The following is a 20,947-nucleotide window of genomic DNA, read 5'->3' on the forward strand; positions in this document are numbered from 1 at the left end:
GCAGCACAGCCTGTTCTGGAGATGCTGGAGACAATATTCCTAGTTTCAGGACAGAGAGGTAGTACTAGTGGACAACTGCTGTCTGTTTGGGTTTAATTTTGTCTTTTCCCTGATGCTCTAGCAGTGGGAGCAAAAGCAGAAGGAAAAGGATAGCAAAAAAACTAAACCAAAACCTTTTTTGTCCTAAATTTGTGACTTCCATCCTTGCTAGCACTTCAAGCCTGTGTGGCTGAGCAGAACTAAGAGCTGGGCAGCCATGCAGCAAGAGGAAAAGTAAAATGTGAAATGTCTTGAAGCAATGCTGGTCTGGTACATGAGAGGAGAGAGGTGCAGGGAGCCAGCTCCCTGTGTTGGGGCAGCCTCCCTCTCTAAGACTTTGAATTTGGGTAAAACATACAGAGAAGGACACTGCAAAGCCAATTAGGTAAAACTACAGCCACTCTTTGGACTGGGCTTGGTTGTGCAGGAGGAGAATTGAGGGCAGGCCACCTTCTCTGCTCATCTGCAGCAGCAGAGGCCATGGGTCATGTGCCCTGCAGGAGAGTCTGCCTTGGAGGTTTCACTATTGCTCAGCTCTCCAGCCCTAAGGAAGAGCAAGGGAGGAAGTGGAGGACTGATGATGATGGAGTAGTTGGCCTCACAATGTGTTACTCATAACGTGGTTGCTTGCTACTAATTAAGCTGGAATTATACTGTGAATGGCTTAATTCAGTACTGCCCTAATTGACTTCTGATGGAGTTTGTGCAGAATGTAATGGAAGTGGGTGTTGTGGCAGGGTGTATCACTTGGGACAAATAGATCACTTCCTTAAGCTCCTTTTTAGAAGAAGAGCCATGGCTCAAATCCCTGACCTCATTTAAGACTGAGTTTGAAGGAGGGCTCTGTGGCAAGAAAAAGTCTCACTAGACATGAAGTTCTGGTGGCAGAGAATGGTGGTGCCAGTGGAGAGATTTGCCTAGAAGTGCAGGGATGCTGTGCTGTACAGCCAAGAGATGTGGGGCAGCCTCCACGAGCTTTGTGGGTGAAGCAATGATTTGGTAGAGGAAAGAAAAGGAGAAAGGAAAAAAATACAACAAACTCTTGGAACTGTGATCAAAGGAACTTCCTGCCTTTCATTCCCACTGTATCCAGGGAAACATCTCCCTGTGCTGCCTTATAAAGAAACAGCATCACACAGGAGCTGAGCCCACCTTTCACTTTTCCTCCCCCAAACTCCTGGCACTGAGGCACTCCTGGTGCAGCAGCAAGGGAAGCATCCTTTTTCCTAGCCCAGGCTCTTCCCTTCTGGAATGCTTCACTCAGTCCTGAGCTATCCCTGGGATTTGAGAGGACCCTGGCAAAACTTCCCAGCCCTGCAAGCTGCTGGCTGGATGCAGCCTGCCCAGACTGCCCCATGGCCAGCAGGCATGTGTTGAAAGCTTGTTTCGTTTCCTTCTCAGCACTTCCCCATGGAAGCTGGGAGGGCATGGGGGCTGCATGCATCCTGTCTGTGCTGCCAAGTCCATCCTGGATCAGAGCTGGCTCTTTCAGACACCATTTCTGCCTCCCTGAGCTGGTGCAGCTGCAAGGAGCTCAGCTCTGGAGGACACACCGGCTCCAGCCTCAGGTGAGGCTCTCTGCCTGGGTATAAGTGTTGTTGCTAGGAACTGCAGCAGGCTTTGAAGCTGAGGTTATGGGCACAGCCAAAACAAGTTTTAATGAGGTAACACAGCCCAATTTGCTGTGCAGGCTTTTGATCCTGTGGGCTGTGCTTGTGCAGCTCACAGCTCACCAGTTCATCATTTTCGGAAGCACGAGGCACCCAGCTGTCTTGCCCTGGTGTGTCCTTGTGGGTAAGGCATGGATAAAGCTCTTGATCAGCTTTTGCTTGAAGCTCAGCTCACCATTTCCCTCTCACCTGCAAAGTTTCTGGGAGGTGACTTCAAGGACATGGCTCATGCTCCAGCACGGATCTGCAGTTGAACTGCAGCGGGCCCCCACACAGGAAAGGTGCCAGGTTTGGGCTGTCTGTGTTTGTTCAGGCCCCTGCTATGAGGCGGGAGGGGGTTTATCTGCATCCCAACACCCCTCCTTTGCTAAGGGAAGAGCTCACTTCTGTGCTGCAGCCAAGGAATTCGGTTCAGAGGAGGGATGGCCAGCACAGCTGGCAGCCCTGCTGCACCAGAGGATAACACAGAGCATCTCTGCAGCGTGGGTGGAAATCACACCGGGAGTAAAAGCCCCGCCTACCTCAGAGGCCATTGCTGGCGCTGCTTCCCTGGGCAGGTGAGAAAACCAGAACTGCTTGAACAGAAAAAGTGCTGGGGCCCAGCGCCTGCATTTGTGGGGCTGACTGGTGCAGGGCAGGTGGCCCCACTGCCACCATGGAAGTGTCAGGACCTGCATGTGCAGCGTGCCTGCAGGTCTGGTCCTCTCACTGGGTATAGCACGGCCCTGAACACAGCATGGCTTCAGAGGGACACCGAGGAAAAGCCAAGCTTGGCAACACATCCCCATGAAGGGACCTGACAGGTTTGCTTTGGGCAGAGGATGAAAAGGGATTAGGGAGAAAATCACAGAGGGAGACCAGATAGCAGCTTCTCTGTGGCTCCTCTCCCATAACCTGGGAGCAAAGAGATATGTGATGGACAGAGAAAGCAGGCACCCATTCCAGGGATGTGGGACATGGCAGGGACAGGGCTGTGTCCAGGATTATCATGCAGGATCATTTCAAAACAGCTTCTTTCTGAAGCAAGATTTCAAGGTCCCAATCCCCTGAGTGGACAGAGCAGTTGTTTCCTGCTCTGCTGTCCAGGATCTGGCAGATCAGTTCCCCAAAATCTTCCCTCTGCACTCCCCTGGCCCCTCTATGAGCTGTGCTAGAGGATGCCTGTTCTCCATGGGGCTGCAGTACCTGTGGCTTGCCCAGCAGGAGAGGCTGCCTCACGACCCTGCAATGAGCTATTAAAAGCAACAAGATGATTAAAATAAACTGTCATGGGACATTCACTCCAAACAGAACACATGAGCTGGATCCTGTCATTTCCCAGGAAAGTTAATCTGTGTTTGCAGGCTGCCATGAAGTTGGGAGGAGCTCAGGCAGTGCTGGTGGGAGGCTCCCCCGACTAATTTCTCTACTGGCAAGGTGTGTGGGGGCAGCAGCACTGCTGTGGGCAGCTGGCTCTGTTTTCCCCTGTCAAACAAAGCCTTTTCCTGACCACCGGGGTGGAATAAGCAATCACCTCCCAGCAGGCGCCGTGGTGGGAAGAGCTGGCTCTGGATGGGCTGGAGTTGCCCAGGCTCTGCTCCTGCCTTGGCTGGGCTGCACAAGGTGAGAGCTGCTTGGGTGGGAGCCCGTGGGGCACCTCTTGGTCACTGTCCCGCTTGCTGGGACATCCCACCGAGGCAGAGAGTGCTCCCTGTGAATTGTAGTGGGCCAGTTGACTTGGATCCAGCCACAGCTCCCTTCTGCCTTTAGTTTCCTCCAGCACAGAGCAGAGATTCCCTGAGAATGCTCCAGCTGATCCCAGCAACACTCCCACCTGCCCAACAGGGCCCCTGCCTGTATGCACGCAGGGAACCCCACTAATATTGCTACAAAAGAGGCCCTCAGGCTCCCATTTAGGCTGGGGGTAAATCGATTGCCACTGCCCAGGTACCTTTGCTGGGGAGGATCACAGACACCCGGTCCCAGGTGCCCCAGCCCAGTGTCCTCCTCACACTGCTGGACCTGGCGACACACCTGGTGTGTGCAGGGCTGACCTCTCCTGTTTGAGCTGCTGGGTGAGAGCAAACCAAGCATCAGAGATGGGCTGCAGAGGCAGCAAAATTTTGCTCTGACATAATTTGTTCCTTTTACCTGCTTAGCTTTTAGATTTTGCCTTTTCTTTTTCTGGTGCAACTGGCACAGCCCTTCTTGCTAACCTGGGCAGTTACTGTGCCAGGACAGGGATTGCTCCCACATGGCTTTGACGCTACTGTTTTCTGATTTTCTTGAGCAATGAATAGAAAAATATTTACTGTCTTTTCTCTTTTTCTTTTTTCTCCTCTCCTCTCCTCTCCTCCCAGCAAATCCTTTGATGCCAAGAGTCAGTCACAGCACAACATTTCACAGAAAGTAAGTGCTTGTGGCAATTCTTGTTCTGCAATTTAAACTTTTGTCTTCTTTAAACAAAAAAAAGGAAAAAAAAAAAGAAGAAAAATGTGGGGACCTGAGGACCTGGATATCTGGTAGAACCCCACTGCTAAATTACTGCCTTAGAGATGACGTGGAAAGTGTGGATGGAGAATACCAGCTGCGACTGATGGACTGAGATGCGTTTAAAAATTAAGTATCTCAGAGAACTAATGAAGAATGGTTTCAGCTGAAGAAATTTCTCGTGGGTTGAAAGCTGGAGGAAAGAGATGAATTATCAACGATGCAGCAGGTGAAGGGGGCTGCCTCATTTCTTCCCGAAGCGCAGCGAGCCCGATGTGTACTTACCTGTGTTGATTGGGAGCCCCGCTGAGCCTGATTATAATTCGCTCTCCGGGGCGAGCGTGCTGCGCTGGCGGCAGGGAGGAAGTGCAAAAGGAATTTGTCTGTGCCAGGATGAAATGTGATTACTGGCTGCACGCTGCAGCAGGGGCTTGTTTCTGGGGGTTGGGGATCCCACACTTCTCAGGTATCCTAGGAGTGCTAAAGCACTAGAGGGAAGTTTATTTTTTTGGCCTGTTTCTGACTGGTTTGGTGCCACGACACCTAAGCTGGCACTCGGTCACAGCACAGAGCCGATAGTGTGAGGTGATCTCTTTGAAACAAAGCAACAGCTGGGTAATAGCTTTATATGAAGGGGAGAGCTTTGCTATAACCTAATTCTAAAGCAGCTGCCCCACAGCCATGGAGGAGCTGGAAACTGCTTTAACAGTGGTTTTAGTTAGAGCTCAAGCAGTTTATGGATGGGATTACCTGGCATGATGTGTGTGCCAGCAAATTTCTGGGCTCAGTGGCAGGAGACAGCCATGGGCAGCCTGAGCAGGGATTTTGGGGATGCTACAGAGGGATTTGGGGTACACTGCAGAGACCTCAATGGCTGTGGGGAAGAAAAGGGCTGAGCAGAGGCAGGGCGCGAGCCCTTGGCTTGTAGGCTCACACTCCTGATAGTTCTGGGAGCCTTCAATGAGGTTTTGGCAGAGGAGGGGTGAGTTTGCTCCTGCTCACAATCTGAACCTCTGCCTCTCATTTCTCTTCCTCTCCCTTCCCCTACTAATGTCTCCCAAGGGAAAGTTCCTGCTGCAGTAACAGGGAGGAAAAGACAAATCACAAAAGCAGAGGGCTGGGGGATGCCGGGTGGGCGGGGAAGCAACTCCAAGGGGCTGGGGCCGGCCTGTTGGAGCAGACTCAGGAACGCTGGAGAGGGAGTGGCAGCAGGGACACTGGAAAATGGATATTCAAGGGAGAAAAAGATTTTTAAAATCAATGTTAGCAGGTCCAGGAGATAAAACTGCAGTGACTTCCCTAGAATGACATGGTTATAGCCTCGTACCACAATTACATTTATTTGGGTGCCCTACCTGTGCATTCTCACTGCTGAAGAATGCACTCAGACTGCTTCCAGCTTTTCCCTCTGTCGTAAATTGCTGGAATTTATAGCACTTACTTGGGAAACTGTGGTGATTTCCCCATTCCATATTTAACCCATGTCACCCAAACCACCTAAACTCTATCTGAATGCAAGTTGTATGAAGAAAAGTGGTATTAATAAAGTCAGAAGGCAGTCTCTGGAGGGAGTGGCCAGCATGAGATAGTAATCCTGAGTCACACAGACGATTTCTGGGTCAGCCAGACCCTACAGCACAGGGCTGGTATCCCCAGCCAGCTCCAGTGTCACTCAGGCAGGGATTTCCACCACAGTTTTATCATCAGCTTCGCAGGGCTGTGGATATCCCTTTCTGAATTTTGCATGGGCTGGTAACGTTTCATTTTGATTTGAATCTCTAGCCCTGATCAAATGGCTGTTCAGCAGACAGGAATAGGAGAAGGGGCTGGAAAACATGACTAAATATGGCTGTGTTTCTGGTTGCTACAGACTGCAGGATTAGCGGCCCCTTCTTGCCAGCAGCCACAGCTGAAGTTCCCAAGGTTTGAGGGCAGCTATAGCCCAGTTCTCTCCCTGCCTTTTAAAATTATTTCTTTATTTGTTTATTTATTTTAATTTTCTTTGTTTTCCACAGAGAAATCTGCAAGCTATTGTGTGGGCTAGCAAACTTGGCTCCCTCCAGCTGCCTATAAAACTGCATTAGGCGTTTATATTTCCTGTAGTGGATTATGTGTTGTCTGGATTTCAGATGATTCCAGGCAAGAGGCTTAGCTTTTTTTTTTTTTTTTTTGGGGGGGGGGGGGCACTACAAATTGCATTTGAAATAATTTAATCTTCTTGGAGATAGCAGAGCACTGGCAATCAGCAGATGGATGTTTCGAGACAGATGCAGGCAGCTTCCCTGCCCGCGACTTGCAGAGCTGCTCCAGCCCCGTGTGCATGGCACAGGCACCAGAGTCCTTGCCCTGTCCATGAGCACATCAATAACCTCATTGATTGCAATGATATTTCTCATGCTAAAGTTAAGCAAGTGCTTGAATGTCACACTGACTCACAAGTGAGGGATTTTTCGCGCTCTCCCAGAGTCAGTTCTCTGACCCAGCTGGCTCCACACACATCGGGAGCTTATCTGAAATCTTGGTATTCATGCAGATGTAGCATACGTGGGGGATTTTCTTTTCAAACTGGAGGTTGACTTACTTTGAAAATATCCTCTTGGCTTGTATACAGAGTATTTATTGTGCTTTACCACTGTTTTCTAATTTGGATTTGAAGCCAAAGAGGCAGTAACTATTTTTAGAGTGGAGAAATCACACTGAAAAAAAAAAAGGAAAATTATGTTTTCAAATTTTATTTGAAATCTGAGCTGCATCAGCAGCAAATAGCATTGTGAAAGGGTAAAATCATATTGCAAGTGCTTAGTGGTACAATGTTAGCATAAATTCACAGAGCACTTTTCTGCACGAAGGAAAATCGATCATCTTTTACTGCAAATGTACAATCTCAGGGCACGATTTTTGAGTCATGTTTATGTGAGTGAGTTGAGTCTCAAGTCCCTGTGATGCGAATGCTGCACGGCAGGACAGCCAGCAGGTGGAGTCATCTATAATGGATGTGCTGTGGTCTGGAAAGTTGAGTAAGTACGGGACGGGACACGTGGAAATTTCAGTTGGAAGCTGAGACCAAGGAAAATATAAGCAATGGAACTGGAAAACTGTGAGCGTGGCAGATACAAACAGCCAAAACTTTAGCAGCAACAGAGGAGGGACCTGCAAAATGTTTGGAACAGTGAAAAGCTGGAGCAATCCTGGAAACACTGCTGTGGCTTGGATCCCGAGGCGTAATTCATGCTGTTGTAATTTGCACAGATGGCGGATGTCTCAAGGGAAGGCTTGAACAGCTGGGAAACATCAGGGTGTGGGCCAGCTTCAACCACACACCCTTTCTTTATCCCTGAATCAGTCACAGAAGTGAAAGGTGATACCGAGATTGCTGCAGAAAATATCTGCAAGCTATTCTCTGTGCTGGGAGATGGCTCCTCTTGCACGGTGAGTCCTGTTAAGGACCAGCTTAATTTGGCATTTTGTGTGTAAGAATGCACTTTCAGAAGCTTTTCTATGAACCAGTTAGGGAGGAAGAATCAGCCTCAACTCCAGAGATCAGCCATGTAGTAAATTGAGTTGTAGCTGAAGGGCCCTAATAAACAGGGTGCTTCACTGAAAACGAACAGGAGTTATGTGATAACCCTGCCTCCTGCCACCCTGTTCTGTTCCACGATGTGCCCAGCCACCACAGAGAATGTTTTGCTTTGTCCTTTGCTCTATCTGCCTGTTACACCAGGCATGAATGTTGCCTCCAGCAGGGCATTTGCCTTTCTCAAGCTGTGCGGCCTCCAGCCTATTTGGAAATGCGCAGTTGCAAATAATGATTGGTATTCTCTCTTTGTCTGTGTGCCCGTGTAAGCTGAGTATGTCAGGCTGCTACAGACTCCTGTCTGAGAGAGGAGAGGGTGGCAAAGCCCTGAGATGCTTCAGAGACACAGCCAGAGATGTGTGGCCAGGCCACTGGAGGACTGCATCCACAGCAGCCACTGCTGGCCCCTTGATGTGGACTCCAGCCTTCAGCCACCTCTGGTTCACTCATGACAGGCAGCCGAGGGGAATAAGCACCAGGTATTTCCCAAGTACTGGATCTCTGGCATCCAGTGGGTAGGGGAGAGCCAATGAGGTTTTTTTCTTCTGGTCTGTGTCCCCATGGAGGAGGTACCCTGTGGTAGCTCTGTGGCTCACACTGTTTATCTTGGTCATTATCTCAGTCTCATTTATCCAGTCAGCCCTGCCATCTCAACGGGAAAACAGGAGACCCTTCATCTCCCAGATGTGCTCTTCACACACCTTTCTGCTATTACACATATTTAGGATATAGAGGGATGCTGTTTCATGTTAGAAGTGCTGAAGGACCTACTTTATTCCCCATGCCCCCAGGCATAAGCAGCGCAGGCAGATGGCATTTTTATGCTAATTGCATCCATGCAGGTAACTGCATCTGTGCTGCAGGTGCCATTTGGGACACCTGAAATGCCACACCTGCTGTACAGCCTGATGCCCCACAGAACCACAGACCAAGCAAACAGCAACCATAAATGTGCTGCAGGGATGTTTGCAGGAAACAGGAAAATGAGTCAGGAAGGTTTTGCTCTGAGCTCTCTGGTGGATTACCAGCTGCTGACACTGCTGCCTTGCTGGAGTGCCGAGGTGCTTGGAGGCGTTTCCTGAAGCCAGGTGTCCTCATTGCAAGAGGTGGCACTGGGAAAAGAGCAGGTGCATTGTGGTTGCTGGCCCAGTGAGTGACAGCTGCCAGCACCTTGCGTCACAGGGACATGTTGATGTTGGCGTCGGGCACTGGCATCATCCTGGCACACGGTTTGGGCCAGGTGACAAGGTCTTTGGATTTTGCTGACTTAGGTTATATATTTTCAGCTGTGTGCTAATTGGTTACTGGAAAAGGCAGCTTCTGCTGGTAAAATTTTGTAGCAAATTGCTGGCCTGAGATAAGGAAGAAGAAACATTTACTCACAGTAGTTACTACTGAAAGCTCCATCACCGCTTCTGGCGAAACCAGGACCAAAGTCCAGGCTGAAACTTTACCTTGGCGGCACTTCATCACCTGTGGGAGCACTGCTGTGAGGAGGAAGAGCATTTGGCTTCAGAGGTTTGTCTGACTGGACAGAAACAGCAGGAAGGAGCATGGTTGGGCTTGGTGCTAGACCCCACCTGACCCACTTAGCAGAGAGACAAAATTGTCCATGAAGGAGAGGAACAAAGCTGCTGGAGGCTGAAAGGGCAAGAGAGAGCTGGTCAGCAGGGTGAGATATGGTGTGTAGATGATGGAATCAGCAAGAAACACTTCTCAGTTGTGGTGGTGGAAAGAAGACATTTGCTTTGAAGTGTCTCTGCATGATTTCTATGCCTTAGAGCCAAAGGCTAACAACTAAGTTTGCGCCTCTCTTCATGTCTGTGCCTTAGAACCTTCATGAGTCACTGCCTCTGCTCCATTCAAGCACCTTCTGGGACCCAGCCCTTTGTACTTCCATAGATGTTTCACACCCGGCATCCTGATGACACTGATTTCCAGCCCAGCGGGAGAACCAGTATGTTTCTCCAAGGAATCTCTTCAGAAGGTATCCTTCTGAGGGGAGGAAACCACCACAATTTTATTCTAAAATTGTATGAATCTGTTCAGGAAAGATATACTCTTCATGCCAGCTTCTGGGAGCTCTCTGCAAGGATAACACATCCTAGGATTGCCTGTCTTTGATCTGTCAAAGGCAAAGCGCTGGTGAGCGCTCTGCAAACTTGCCCATGAAATCACAGCACGTAGGAGCCTTGGGAAGAGTGCTGTGCAGCAGTGGAAGGGTTAACAGAGTCAGCTGTCTATTTAGTATGTCTCAGATGTCACATACAAATACCTAAAAGGCAGCTGGGTTGTGTGAAAGGAAATCAACGGATTAAGATTGTGTCTTATCTCAAAAGCTTTTTTGTGACTTCAGGAATGCCTCATATCCCATCTGTTAAATGGAGATAATACCCATCCCACAAACATACCATGAAGATAAATTAATTAATCTTATTTTAAGAGGAAATGGAAAGATCTGGATGAATGGTAGTATGCAGTAACATGGCAGTAGTGTCTGAAAGCTCACAATGGCACAGAGCATGGTGGTGGCAGCTGCAGGTCACTGAGGACTCAGCTCTTTCCACCTGCACCATAAGTCAGGGTGCTCCCCTGGCAGGCTGCATACCATAGCCAGCTGAAAATGCCTCTCCAAGGGATGTGCTATAGCACTGCCAGCTCTGCCAGGAGCTGCTCTGCAGCACAGACCACATGCACACAGGATGCAAGGCAGAACTGGCAGCAGCTGTGGCACCTGCATGGCAGGAGATGATGGAAATGGGGTTAGGAGAAGAGAAAAATGGAAGCTGGGCACCATAAGGCAACTCCTTTCTTTGATATCCCCAAGGGAAGGGTCAGATAGACTCTCACCACAGTGAGAGGAATGCTCCCAAGATTTCTCTCCAAACTGTTTATTCTTAACTTGTCTGAAGGTTGAGGCCTTCTGCAGCTCCTCACAGGCAATACCTTAACCTGGACTATTCATGTAGAATCCCTTCTCAAAAGTAGGGGGGGGAAGGAGAAATACAAAAAAGCTGTTTTTCTCTGTATGAGCAGCATCCCAGCCATGAGAATTTCAGCTTCTTTCCAAGCCAAGAATGGACTGAACACGTTTCTTCAGTGTTGTTTGACAGTCTGGCTCATTTTATCAAACCCAGTCAAGATGAATGAGACATGTGTTTACCCTTGGTGGGTGAGCAGACAAAAGCTGCATGTAATTGTCTTCTGGGTGCCTGCCACTCCGTGGGGATTTACAATCATTTTGAAAAAAAGAGATTTCCCCCGTCATTGGAGGAGACAAGCTGGCACCTCAGCAGAAAACATACCACTTAAAATAGCTTTCAGTGTGGCCTTGAAAACTATTTTTGGATGAGGAAAAATGTGGTGTAAAGGAAGACTGGAGTCATGTATGGTAACTGTCACTCGAAACTAAAGGCTCTATAATTTCATGAAGATCAACAGATGTAGCACATACAGGGGATATGGAACACTAACATAATCTAACTGGTCCCCAGGCTTTCTTACACATGGTGATATTCAAGAATTCAAGAAAGGCTTCCTCACACTGACCAACTCCATTTTTAGTTTCTTCCTTTTTCTCCAAATGGTTGGCAGGCAGGAGTGTCATTCCCATCCCATAATCAAGCCAACCACAGATTTGTATTATGATCCGTGGATTAGCTCTCCATCAAGTTGCCATGGCTTCCAGACTACGTTCAGGACAACGCAGGCTGCCTATGCCTTCCTCATTCTAGAGCAGATATTGTCCTTAGCGCCACCAGATAGCAGCTGAGTAATAAAATCAACTCTAAGTTTTGGTTGAGGATCCCAAATTTGTTCCTCAAGATCAAAAACATGGAGGCACACAAAAGGGCTGATGAACAGGCTTTGGGTTCTTGCAGACTAGTGTCTCCATCTGGTTGGAAGTCATATGCAGGAGAAAAAATGAGGAGATAAAAATATATGTATATAAGTGCAAGAGAGACCCATGGAGGCCATTAGGGACAAGAAACCAGTGCAGCCCTTTCTCAAGAAATCAGATGGGCTCTGGGGCTGCAAGGTGAGCCCTGGAGTGAGGTGCAGGGAAGAGGCCAGGAAAAGGCCGGAACGAACACAATGCACCGAGGGATGCGAGGCTGCTCTGAGCAGGATACGGGGCTACAGAGCTGGGCAGCACATCCCGTGTCGCTGGATCCTCCTAAAGCGGGGGTCAGGCCAGTACCCGTCACCCCAGATTCACCTCAGCTCCTTAGGGAAGATCTGCGGAAACCTCACGCCGAAAGGCAACTCTGCGCCGACGGGACCGGGATCAAGCCGGCCCGTGACGGGGGACCCGGCTCTGCCCGAGGGCTGGGTGCCCCGCACTCCTCCGGCCACCGTGACCGCCGCAGCCCCGCCGGGGATCCCGCACCCGCCGTGGGCTCCCGCAGGGCGGTGGCGGCCGGACCCGGGGCGGGCTGGGCGCAGTCCCGCTGCCGAGCGCGGTGCGGCGGGGCCGGCCGGGCTGGGCCGAGCGGCCATTTCCCGCCGCCCCGTGCGGCTCCGCGGCGCCCGGAGCCCCGCGCCGGCCCCGCGTCGGCCCCGCCCCGCGCCCCGCCCGCCCCGCCCCGCCCCGCCCGGCGCCGCCGCCGCCGCCGCCGAAGGTTTCCGAGAGGGGGTCGCGCTGCTCCGGCGGCGTTTCCGGAGATTGCCGAGGGGCTCCGGCCCCTCCCCAGCCGCCGCTGAGCCCGTGACCGAGGCGCTCCGGTGGGTCGGAGCCCGGCGCGCCCGCTGCTGCTCCTGTCGCGGCGCGGGGCTCGCCGCCCTCCTCCTTCTCCTCCTGCTGCTCCCGCTCCTCCGGCAGCGCCGGGCGCCGCGGTGACAGAGCGGGGCCATCGGGGCGGGGGGCGGCCGGGGCTCCGGCGGCGCGGATGGCGGAGGGCGGCCAGCCCCCGCAGCAGCAGCAGCCACAGCCGCAGCTCCTGGCCGGCGGCGGCGCGGGGTCCGCCCGCGGCGTGAAGCGGGAGCCGGAGCTGGAGCAGCCCATGCCCGGCGGGGACGGCGCGGAGGGCGGCCACAGCAAGCGGCTGCGGACGGAGGCGGAGGCCGACGGCGGCGGCATGCAGGTAGCGGGCAGGGCCGGGCCGTCCCCAGTTCTCCCTCCCCGGGGCTCGGCCGGGCCGGGCCGGGCCGCGTTTGATTTCGGTTTGCGGGATTCGGCGCGTTGCGCTCGGGCGTGCGGCCCTTTCCCCGCGGACAGCCAGGCGAGCGCGGCTCCCCCGGGCCGAGCCCGGCGGCTCCCGGGGCGCAGCCCAGCACGTGGAGCGGCGGCGCGGGGCCCTGGGGCAGCCGCCGCCGGGTCCGCGCCCCGGGCACCGCCGGGCAGCCCGGGGAGGCCGCGGGGTCGGGGTCGGGTGCGGGGCACCGGCAGCGCTCCGGGCCCGGCGGGGTTTACGCGCGGCGCTTGGGGCTTGTACAGCGCCAGGAGAAATCCCAGGTGCTGCCTGGGAAGGGGGGAAGCGGAGCAGTGGGGCGTCTTCTAGGGTGGTTCAGAGTCCCACGTTTCTGTCGTCTCCTGCCAGCGCGGTTTGATCGTCCCTAAAACATCGCTTGTTTCAGGTGCGTTGGCCTTTGTGTTTGTGGGGTGATACTGCCAAGGTGTTTCTGCCTCCCTTTGTCTGAGTGTTGCGGAGGGTTGTTTTATCATGGCAGTTGCACTGGCCTTTTCTGCTTCTGTCTCTCGTGATGAGAATATCAGAGCTCTTTGGAAGCAGCGTGATTTATTCATCTGAGCTTGTTTCTCTTCTCACCTTTTCTGGGGTTGGTAAGCGCTCCTGGCTTTCCAAAGGGAGTATCCCATTCTTTCCATGGTGTTTCTTATCAAGATGCCAAATGCTGGCCAACACTCTTCCCTTTTTATTTCCTAGGCTGTCCCCAGTTTTTCACGCTCGAGAATTATTTATTTTTTAAACAGCTTGCAGCAGGAAGGTTTTGTTTGTGGTTCTGTCTGATGTTCAGCCTTTCATGGTGGTCTCTCCACCCCGCAGCGTCAGTCTTTCCCAAGTGTGATGGTGTGGCCTGAGCGTTTGCTGGAGCTTTGTACCCAGGCGCTGCTGCTGCTTGTGCTCTCCCAAGGGCCAGTGCAAATCGTGCAGTGCTCCTTTATCCCTTGAAGTAGTGTGCTCTCCCACACGTAGGTGTCAGGTATGACTCAGGCAATGTGTACAATTGCAAGGAGAAAGATGCTCAGCATCGCAGTGTTTATACGGTGTGTCTTGCTAGGAGTTATGAATGAGTGCACAAGCATAGTGACACGAAATTCTTCCAGCTCCTCAGAGTTCAACTGAGGCAGAGACCTGTGTACTTACAGAAGATGCACCAGTTTACCCTGGATATAGTGGTTGAACTGGCTGTTTTTGATACAAACCTGGGTAAATCAGCTGAAAATTGCTCAAGAAGGGACTTGGGCTGGTTTAGCAAAAGTCTGGGGTTTTTTTGTTTGTTTGTTTGTTTTTTTGTTTTAATTGCAAATTAGTACAATTTTTCTACAGATAAAAAACTCCCTCCTGTATTTACATTGAAAAGTGTCTTGTCTGTTCAGTGAATAGTAAGATTGCAGTGTTCAGCCATGGGGCTACAATAGTGTGTGTAATGCTGGTGGTCATGATAGTAGGGATTGGTTGTCAAATTAATTAGCAGAAAGCTGGGGTTTATTTCTGTACCAGATAGTGGGAAACAGTGGAGAAATTAGGTGAGGTGCAACTAGTAGAGCCCAATTTTTAAGTGTGTCTGTAGTCACTGTAGCTGTTCTTCAGATTAGGACACTCATATTGTACTTATTTGGCATTCTTAATTTTAATCTTTCCATATGTGTCTATATGGAAAATTTTTTCAATACTTTTATAATAAAAGATGAAAATAAACATATACATGTGTGTATGTATGTATATATGTGCAAATACATACCATCATTTGGAACTAGGTGATCCTTAAGGTCCTTTCTAACCAAACTGTTCTATAATTCTCTGTCCAGAAGTTTCCCTTGACTTTTTTTAGTTTTAAAAAGTGTAGTTTATATATTTGGAGAATCTTCTCATGTTTGCAAGCAAGAAGTACCAAATTAGAAGCCAAACTTACCAATAACATCAGAGGTAGGAAAAATATGTTCTTTAATGTTTGGGAAATTTGGTATCTTTTTCCTTAAAAGACAAAACACAAGATTGCCCTTCATAAGGATTTCTGTTCAGATAGTGCCTTCTTTTGAAGTACCTTATTTTAGAATAACAGCTTCTTTTTAGTAAATCCTCTATGTTTAACTGTATGTAATGCTTACAAGAGGAATAAAGAGCCTATTCTTTGATGTTTTTTTTTCCTCCCTCTCCTATGTACTAGAGGCTTTCTGAAAGCTGGAAATCAGACCAGCAACCGTTTTTCCTGGAGATCCTGTACCTTGTTTTTCCTGGAGATCCTGTCAATTTTCTACTTCCTGTTCCAGAGCTACGGGTTGCTGCTGTGTAAACTTGGTGACCTCGTGTCTCTGGGCTGATAGCAAGGAATCACGGAATGCTATGCCCCCCACCATTTCTTCTTTGAATAACCTGTACCTACCAATGGCTCAGGATACAAACACAGTGTGTAATGCTGAAATAAATCATTTAGATGTACAAATTACTAATGTAGCTGCAAAACTAATAGATTTTGGGGGGGGTCTATTAGCATGAAATATCAAAACTAGGCTATAGGGAGATAAGACAGTAGCTAGTTATTAATACCTTGGGCTGGGGGTACCTGAAAGCTTTGAATAGCCCTTAGATTTAGTGGTGTTCTTGTTTTCTGCTGTCTCAGGCCAGCATGCTCAGACAGCTTATGCAGTTAGGGTTTCATTATCTAATCCATCTTTGATCAGGCTGGATAAATGGTGTTTGGCCAGTGCTGATCTTGTTAGGAGGGTGGTGTAAAGCTGCTTGAGTTGGGATTGGGACAAATCGGATCATGGCTGCTATCTGCTTCTGGGACATATTTCAGCTAATCGTGGCGTGGGAGGAAAAGGTCTACCAGGAACTGCTGGGTTTTAGCTCTCGCTGTTCCATAAATGGCAAAAGTCAAATGCTACTGGCCAGGAATGTCACCTAGAAGTATTTGGACAGGTTTGTAAGCTTTGGAAGTAAAAGGCCCCAAAGGTACTGCTGATTTAACCGTATAAATACTAGCAAGGAACTACCTCATGCTCTGTTTGCTGACTTGGATGATTGAATCATTTGGATCAGCTTGCTGATCTGGGTAAAAATAATGCCTAACACAGGGGAGAAGACAAAAAAAGAAAGTTGTATTAGTCTAAGTCACTTGTGAAACTGCACTGAAATGCAGTTGTTGATGCAGCTGTATTTGCTTCTTGTTAGAAAAGACTGACTGCTGCACAGATGGAAGAGAAAGTACCCTTGCAACAATCTCTCCTCCTCTGCTCCTTGTGTGATGAAAGATGAGAAGTGTTGTGGCTCGCTGGGAAGTGTACCTTTCTCTTTCAAACTGCAGACAAGGGTGTTATTCTGGGGTGCTGTTTTTGTCTTTGCCTTCTAGGTGCTAGAGGTGTACAGACAGTTTACTGCTGAAAAAGTTACTAAACTATCATCCCCTTGTTTTGCATGGGATTGAATGAGTTAATCAGCTCCTCTTTTAGTCCCAAGCTGAATTTTGATTTAGCTTTTTTGGGGGTCTAGGCTGGTTAGTAAATTAAAATCATACTTTGTGGTAATACACAGGTGGAATTAGATGCAAGGTGTGAACAGAGGTGATCCTTGTTCCTCTTTCATGAATGACTTGTGTGCTCAGTATCCTGAGTATTTGGAGAATTACCTTTCTTGCAACCGTGAGTGTGGCCAGCTGGTCAGGACAGACAGTTAATGCAGCTGTGGTCTGTGCCTTGCCCAGTCCACAAAAACCTTTAGTGGCAGCAATGAGTGGTGACTTTGTGTTGTCATTCAGCCATGTCAGCACAGGGTTCATAAAGATGACTAGTGGTGTTGAGATCAGTCCCCTGTGACTAAAAGATGATGTAATAGACGATAAGTCTTTGCTCCACAAGAAAGTCTGCGGTTTCTCATCCTACCGTGAGCCAGAAGATGGTCTATGACACCCTCTACCAGCCTGACTTCTTTCCAGCACAGTGACTGGAAACCTTGTACTGCAGGGTACCACAGAAAGGGGAGAGTGGGGACATGGCTGGTGCTTCATGGCAACCGGTGTCCTTGTTCAAGCTATGGCCTGTTTGTGGTGCTCCAGAGGATGGCAAGAAATCAGTCTGCTGATAATTTCTAGATAGGTTTGGGTTTACAAGTAAGAGGGCTGACTGGGATTGTAATCAAGATGGGGGCAGTGAATAACAGCTTTTGTGCTGTGAGGGACCCTTTGGAAGTCTGTATTTTTATATCTTACAGAAGAGAACATCTAGTTCCAGTAAATTGTGGAAAAGCTGTGTAATCAGGTTAGCTTTTTCCTCCCTCTTATTTTTCATGGCATGGCTGTCTCTGTAAAGAGATGCAGAGCAGTGCAGGGGATACATGATATTATAGTGCAAGAAATGAAGTTCCAATCTTTTGACCCCTGCCTTGGATCCAGGATGAGGTTTCCTGGGATGCTGTTTCGACAGAGAGTTGCTGATGTGATGAGATGTAATGAATCACCTCTAAGTTTGTTGTTGTTTCTCTGTTTGCTTTTGCCCTTTGTTTTTTTAAATATTTGAATGTTATGAGTTAGACTTTACACAGTCTGGGAACACTTAGAAAATCTCCAGTTCAAAGAAAACCTTTGGCAAACAGACTGAAAGTTAGGATTTTAGAGTTGTTAAGAGTGCTTTAATGTTGGCTCTTTTCTTGCCACATTCATGAAAATAGAAAGTCCAAGTGAAGTATTCTGCTTGCTTTTGTACTTCTCCCGGATCTCAGTATTTCTCTGTAGATTCCAGAGGTTTGTGTTTAGAGGCGATGGCCACGTTTGTGAGGTTGGAAGCCAAACAGAGATCTGGCTCTACTAGGGATAGTTTGCTTCTGCATATGTGTAGATATAAACTGTAGATACAAGCTTTTTATTTTTCCTTTCAGGATTCCTGTTTAGAAACACGAGCACTCTGGTATTTTGCAGGAGGCCTGCTCTCTCCCTTGCATGTTGGAAAGGTTGCCCACCCAGCTGAGTTTGGAGCAGCTTGCAGGCAAATCCTGTGCAATACCCTCTGTTCCTCCCAGTGATGCAGCAAGCAGGACCCTTGCCTTGCCCTTCTGCACTGGGGGTTTGCACTTCTGTGTTCAAGACTGTCTCAAAAGATTTGCTGGTCACTGAAGGTTTGGCAGCTGTGTCCCTGTGCTGCCTTTGTGCTTTACTGTGACTGCCCTTTCAGCCCCTGCTGCTGAGGCTGGTGGCAGCAGCAGTACCAGAACCCAGGAGATGCAAAGGAGGCAGTAAAATAAAATAAAATAAAATGAATCAGCTGCTTCGTTTGCACTAGAGGTAGGGAAGCCAAACTGAAGTTGAGATGGATCTGAATGGGATTCTGTGTGTGGTCTGTGGCCCCCTGGAAACTGCTGCTGAAGGACATACCCCTGTTAGCTTGGAAAAATAAAGCCTGTTGTTAGTAGTGTTTGGTTGGCTGCACAGAAACCTCTGCCCCTCTGGAAAATGTAGGAATCACATTAGTTGAAGATGTTTTAAAACCTGTCACTCTGTGCTGCTGACTTGCCTTGTGGCACTCAGCAAACCTTAGTTTTTGTATGAAGTGAAGGAGAAGGGCAGATATTTTTGTTGTCTGGAAATCTCTTATTTAATTTGCCCGTCTCTGATATTACTTGACCTTCTGTCTGTGTGTTTGCTGTTGAAATGCAGTGGCTGAGGGATCAGAGGAACATCCAGAAGAGAAGTGAGAGAAGCAATTAGAGGTAACGAGTTCCAGTTCATTGGAGCATTCTGTTGATCTACATTTTACAGTGGTATTGAGTGGACACCCGAGTGTAGCTGTCATGAGATAATCCCAATGTTTAGGGATTAGAGCTGCTTGACTGCATTTTGGGCCTTAACTCCCTTTGCTCTCCAGTAAATTTAATTTTGCCAGCAATCTTTTGTAAATTCAGTTTGAAAGATGTGTATACATTTTCTCCAGCATGCTTCCTCCTCCCTCTGCTTCGCTTTCTTGCATGCATCTCATTTTTTCCAGGTTGAGTTAGAGATATTTGTAGGAGCCAAGTCCAACGATGGCAGGGACTGGATGAAAGAGTCCTCACCAGTCCTGGAGCATGCCACCCTCCTGACCCTGCAGTGTTCCCTGTCAGGGCTCTGCCAAGCTGTCCTGCTGAGCTGTGTCTGGCTACCTCCTGCAGGAAAGCTTTGCTGAGAAAGGCCACATAGTTTTCTAGACTTCTAACCTGTATTCTGGGTTCTGGAAGATTTCCAGGATGTTTGTGACTGTTCCAGTCTCTCCCTCATTTGGCTTGTCATACATACATACATAACAGCATCTATCTAAACCACGCCTGTCAGCTCTGTTGCTGGACCAAAGAAATGGGACTCCAACTCCTTAGCAGTAATACAAGGTATTTAAGTGGCCACAAAGAAAGGAAGGTTCCCTTGTTTAATGAGCAGCATCAGCTGAACTAGAGCTGGATCCAGCATCAGCTTGGGCAGAGCAGGAAACTTTGGCAGTTTCTGTCAGCTCACTTGGTGTGACGTTGGTGTTCAGTCAGCTATACCACTGTGCCAGCTTCTAACCTTTGGAGTGTGGGCAGAGGGTACTTGTGGTTCACACTGATTAGAGAAGAGGAAATGAGATCTACTTGGATAGGACAGCGGGATTCAGGCTGGCATGTTTTTGAAGTGGCTGTGTGTTACTGGGGCTGTTGCTTATGTTTGCCTTTGTCTAGGAGAGTTTGTGGTGCAGAAAGATTGGATGATTGCTTCAGAGAGCATGGAATAGAAGCACTTGTTGCTGTTCTTGCATGACTTTATGGGGTTTTATCAGCTCATAATTGCCTCAGCAATAATGCAGGTATTAGCATAGAGATCAAGAAGAAGCTGCACCAGTTAAGGGGCAAAAAACCCTCATCATGTCAGCACTTTTCCTCTCTGACTGTGCATAGCTAAATTTCTTTTAATAGAGAGGCTAAAGAATCAACCTTATGTGGCTTTTCTGTGTGTCACAAATATCAAAATATGTTCCCCAGAGGCCTCTGAGGCCTTGGGATCTGTATCCAGCTCAGATTTCTTCAAGGGACTGGAGCATTGTGCACTTTAAACTGAGGCTTTCTGCACAGCTTTCCCACTGCTATTTCTGTAGGAGATTCTTGCAGACATTTGGAGTGGTTGTCACTGTTAGGGTGATGCCCAGGAAGAAAATCCCACCGAGGCATCACTAAAAAGCCTTGATTTAGTGCTGTGTGGGCTGAAGGGAGGCTCTAGCTGGGATCCTGGTGCTATAAATTGCTGCTTGTGGTTGCCGTTCTCCTGCCCGGATAGGGGCGGGAAGGTCGCCTTTCCTCCAGCCTGCTCACTGACCTCAGGCAGGGAGATGGGGGGAAGGCCAGGCTCTGCCCAGCTGCAGGGCTGGGCATCTTCTTCCTGGGTCCCTGGATCTGCAGGTGGAGTAGCCAAGCATGTCTCTCCAAGCAGCTCCTGTGAGAGATCATGCTCCAGAGCCATCTCTGTCTGACTCTTTGATTTTATTCTGTTCTATGTCTTTGCTTCCCTTTTGTGGGAAGAAGAAATGAGGGGAAGTGTAAGCAATGGCTTCTTTGTTACCCTTTGTACTCTGCTATCCTGGAAAGCAGGTCCATCAGAGGGCTCTTTCCTACCCTTATTTCATGTTAAAAGCCCTGTGCAGCTTTGGAGCAAAGCTGGACCAGGATGGAGTAGGTCTTGGAGGTGCTTCTCCTTGCCTATAGGCACTAGTTCTTGAAGCTCAGCTTCGGGGTGACCTGGGGTTGTTCCTGGGATTTAAGACCCCTCTCTGAGTGGTGCTGCTTCTGCTCCCATGAGTAGGACCAGCCACCCAGCCTCGGGAGATCCAAAAGGTTCATTCAGGGAAGGAAGCCTAGGCTGTGATGTTGCTGCAGCAGGTGGAACCATGGGGCATAGAAAAGGAAGTGGGGGGTGGCAGCATGGTATGGGCAGATGTCCTGGGGCTGATGGCATGTATGAGGGTGGGAGACAGGTGTTTATGTTACGGTGGCCTCAGGAATTATTTGAATCATGGGGGAAA

At 49.2% G+C, this 20,947-nt stretch overlaps 1 protein-coding gene across 7 annotated transcripts in view; it reads left to right on the forward strand.

The window, feature by feature from the left end:
* Window positions 1-12,418: 12,418 nt before the first annotated feature.
* The window catches only part of RBFOX2 (RNA binding fox-1 homolog 2), a 171,198-nt gene continuing 162,669 nt past the window's right edge, over window positions 12,419-20,947 (forward strand). For 3 of the 7 annotated variants that reach the window (XM_036400716.2, XM_036400715.2, XM_036400717.2), the window contains exon 1: window positions 12,422-12,836. In XM_036400716.2, the coding sequence (XP_036256609.1) occupies window positions 12,642-12,836 (195 nt within the window). In that variant the 5' untranslated portion in view covers window positions 12,422-12,641. Of the gene's footprint in view, window positions 12,837-20,947 lie in introns of all 7 variants that reach the window. The other 4 variants (XM_054514876.1, XM_036400713.2, XM_054514877.1 and 1 more) reach the window with 3 other exon arrangements.

Source organism: Molothrus ater, chromosome 5 (genome assembly GCF_012460135.2).
Source record: "Molothrus ater isolate BHLD 08-10-18 breed brown headed cowbird chromosome 5, BPBGC_Mater_1.1, whole genome shotgun sequence".
Classification (NCBI taxonomy): Eukaryota; Metazoa; Chordata; class Aves; order Passeriformes; family Icteridae; genus Molothrus; species Molothrus ater.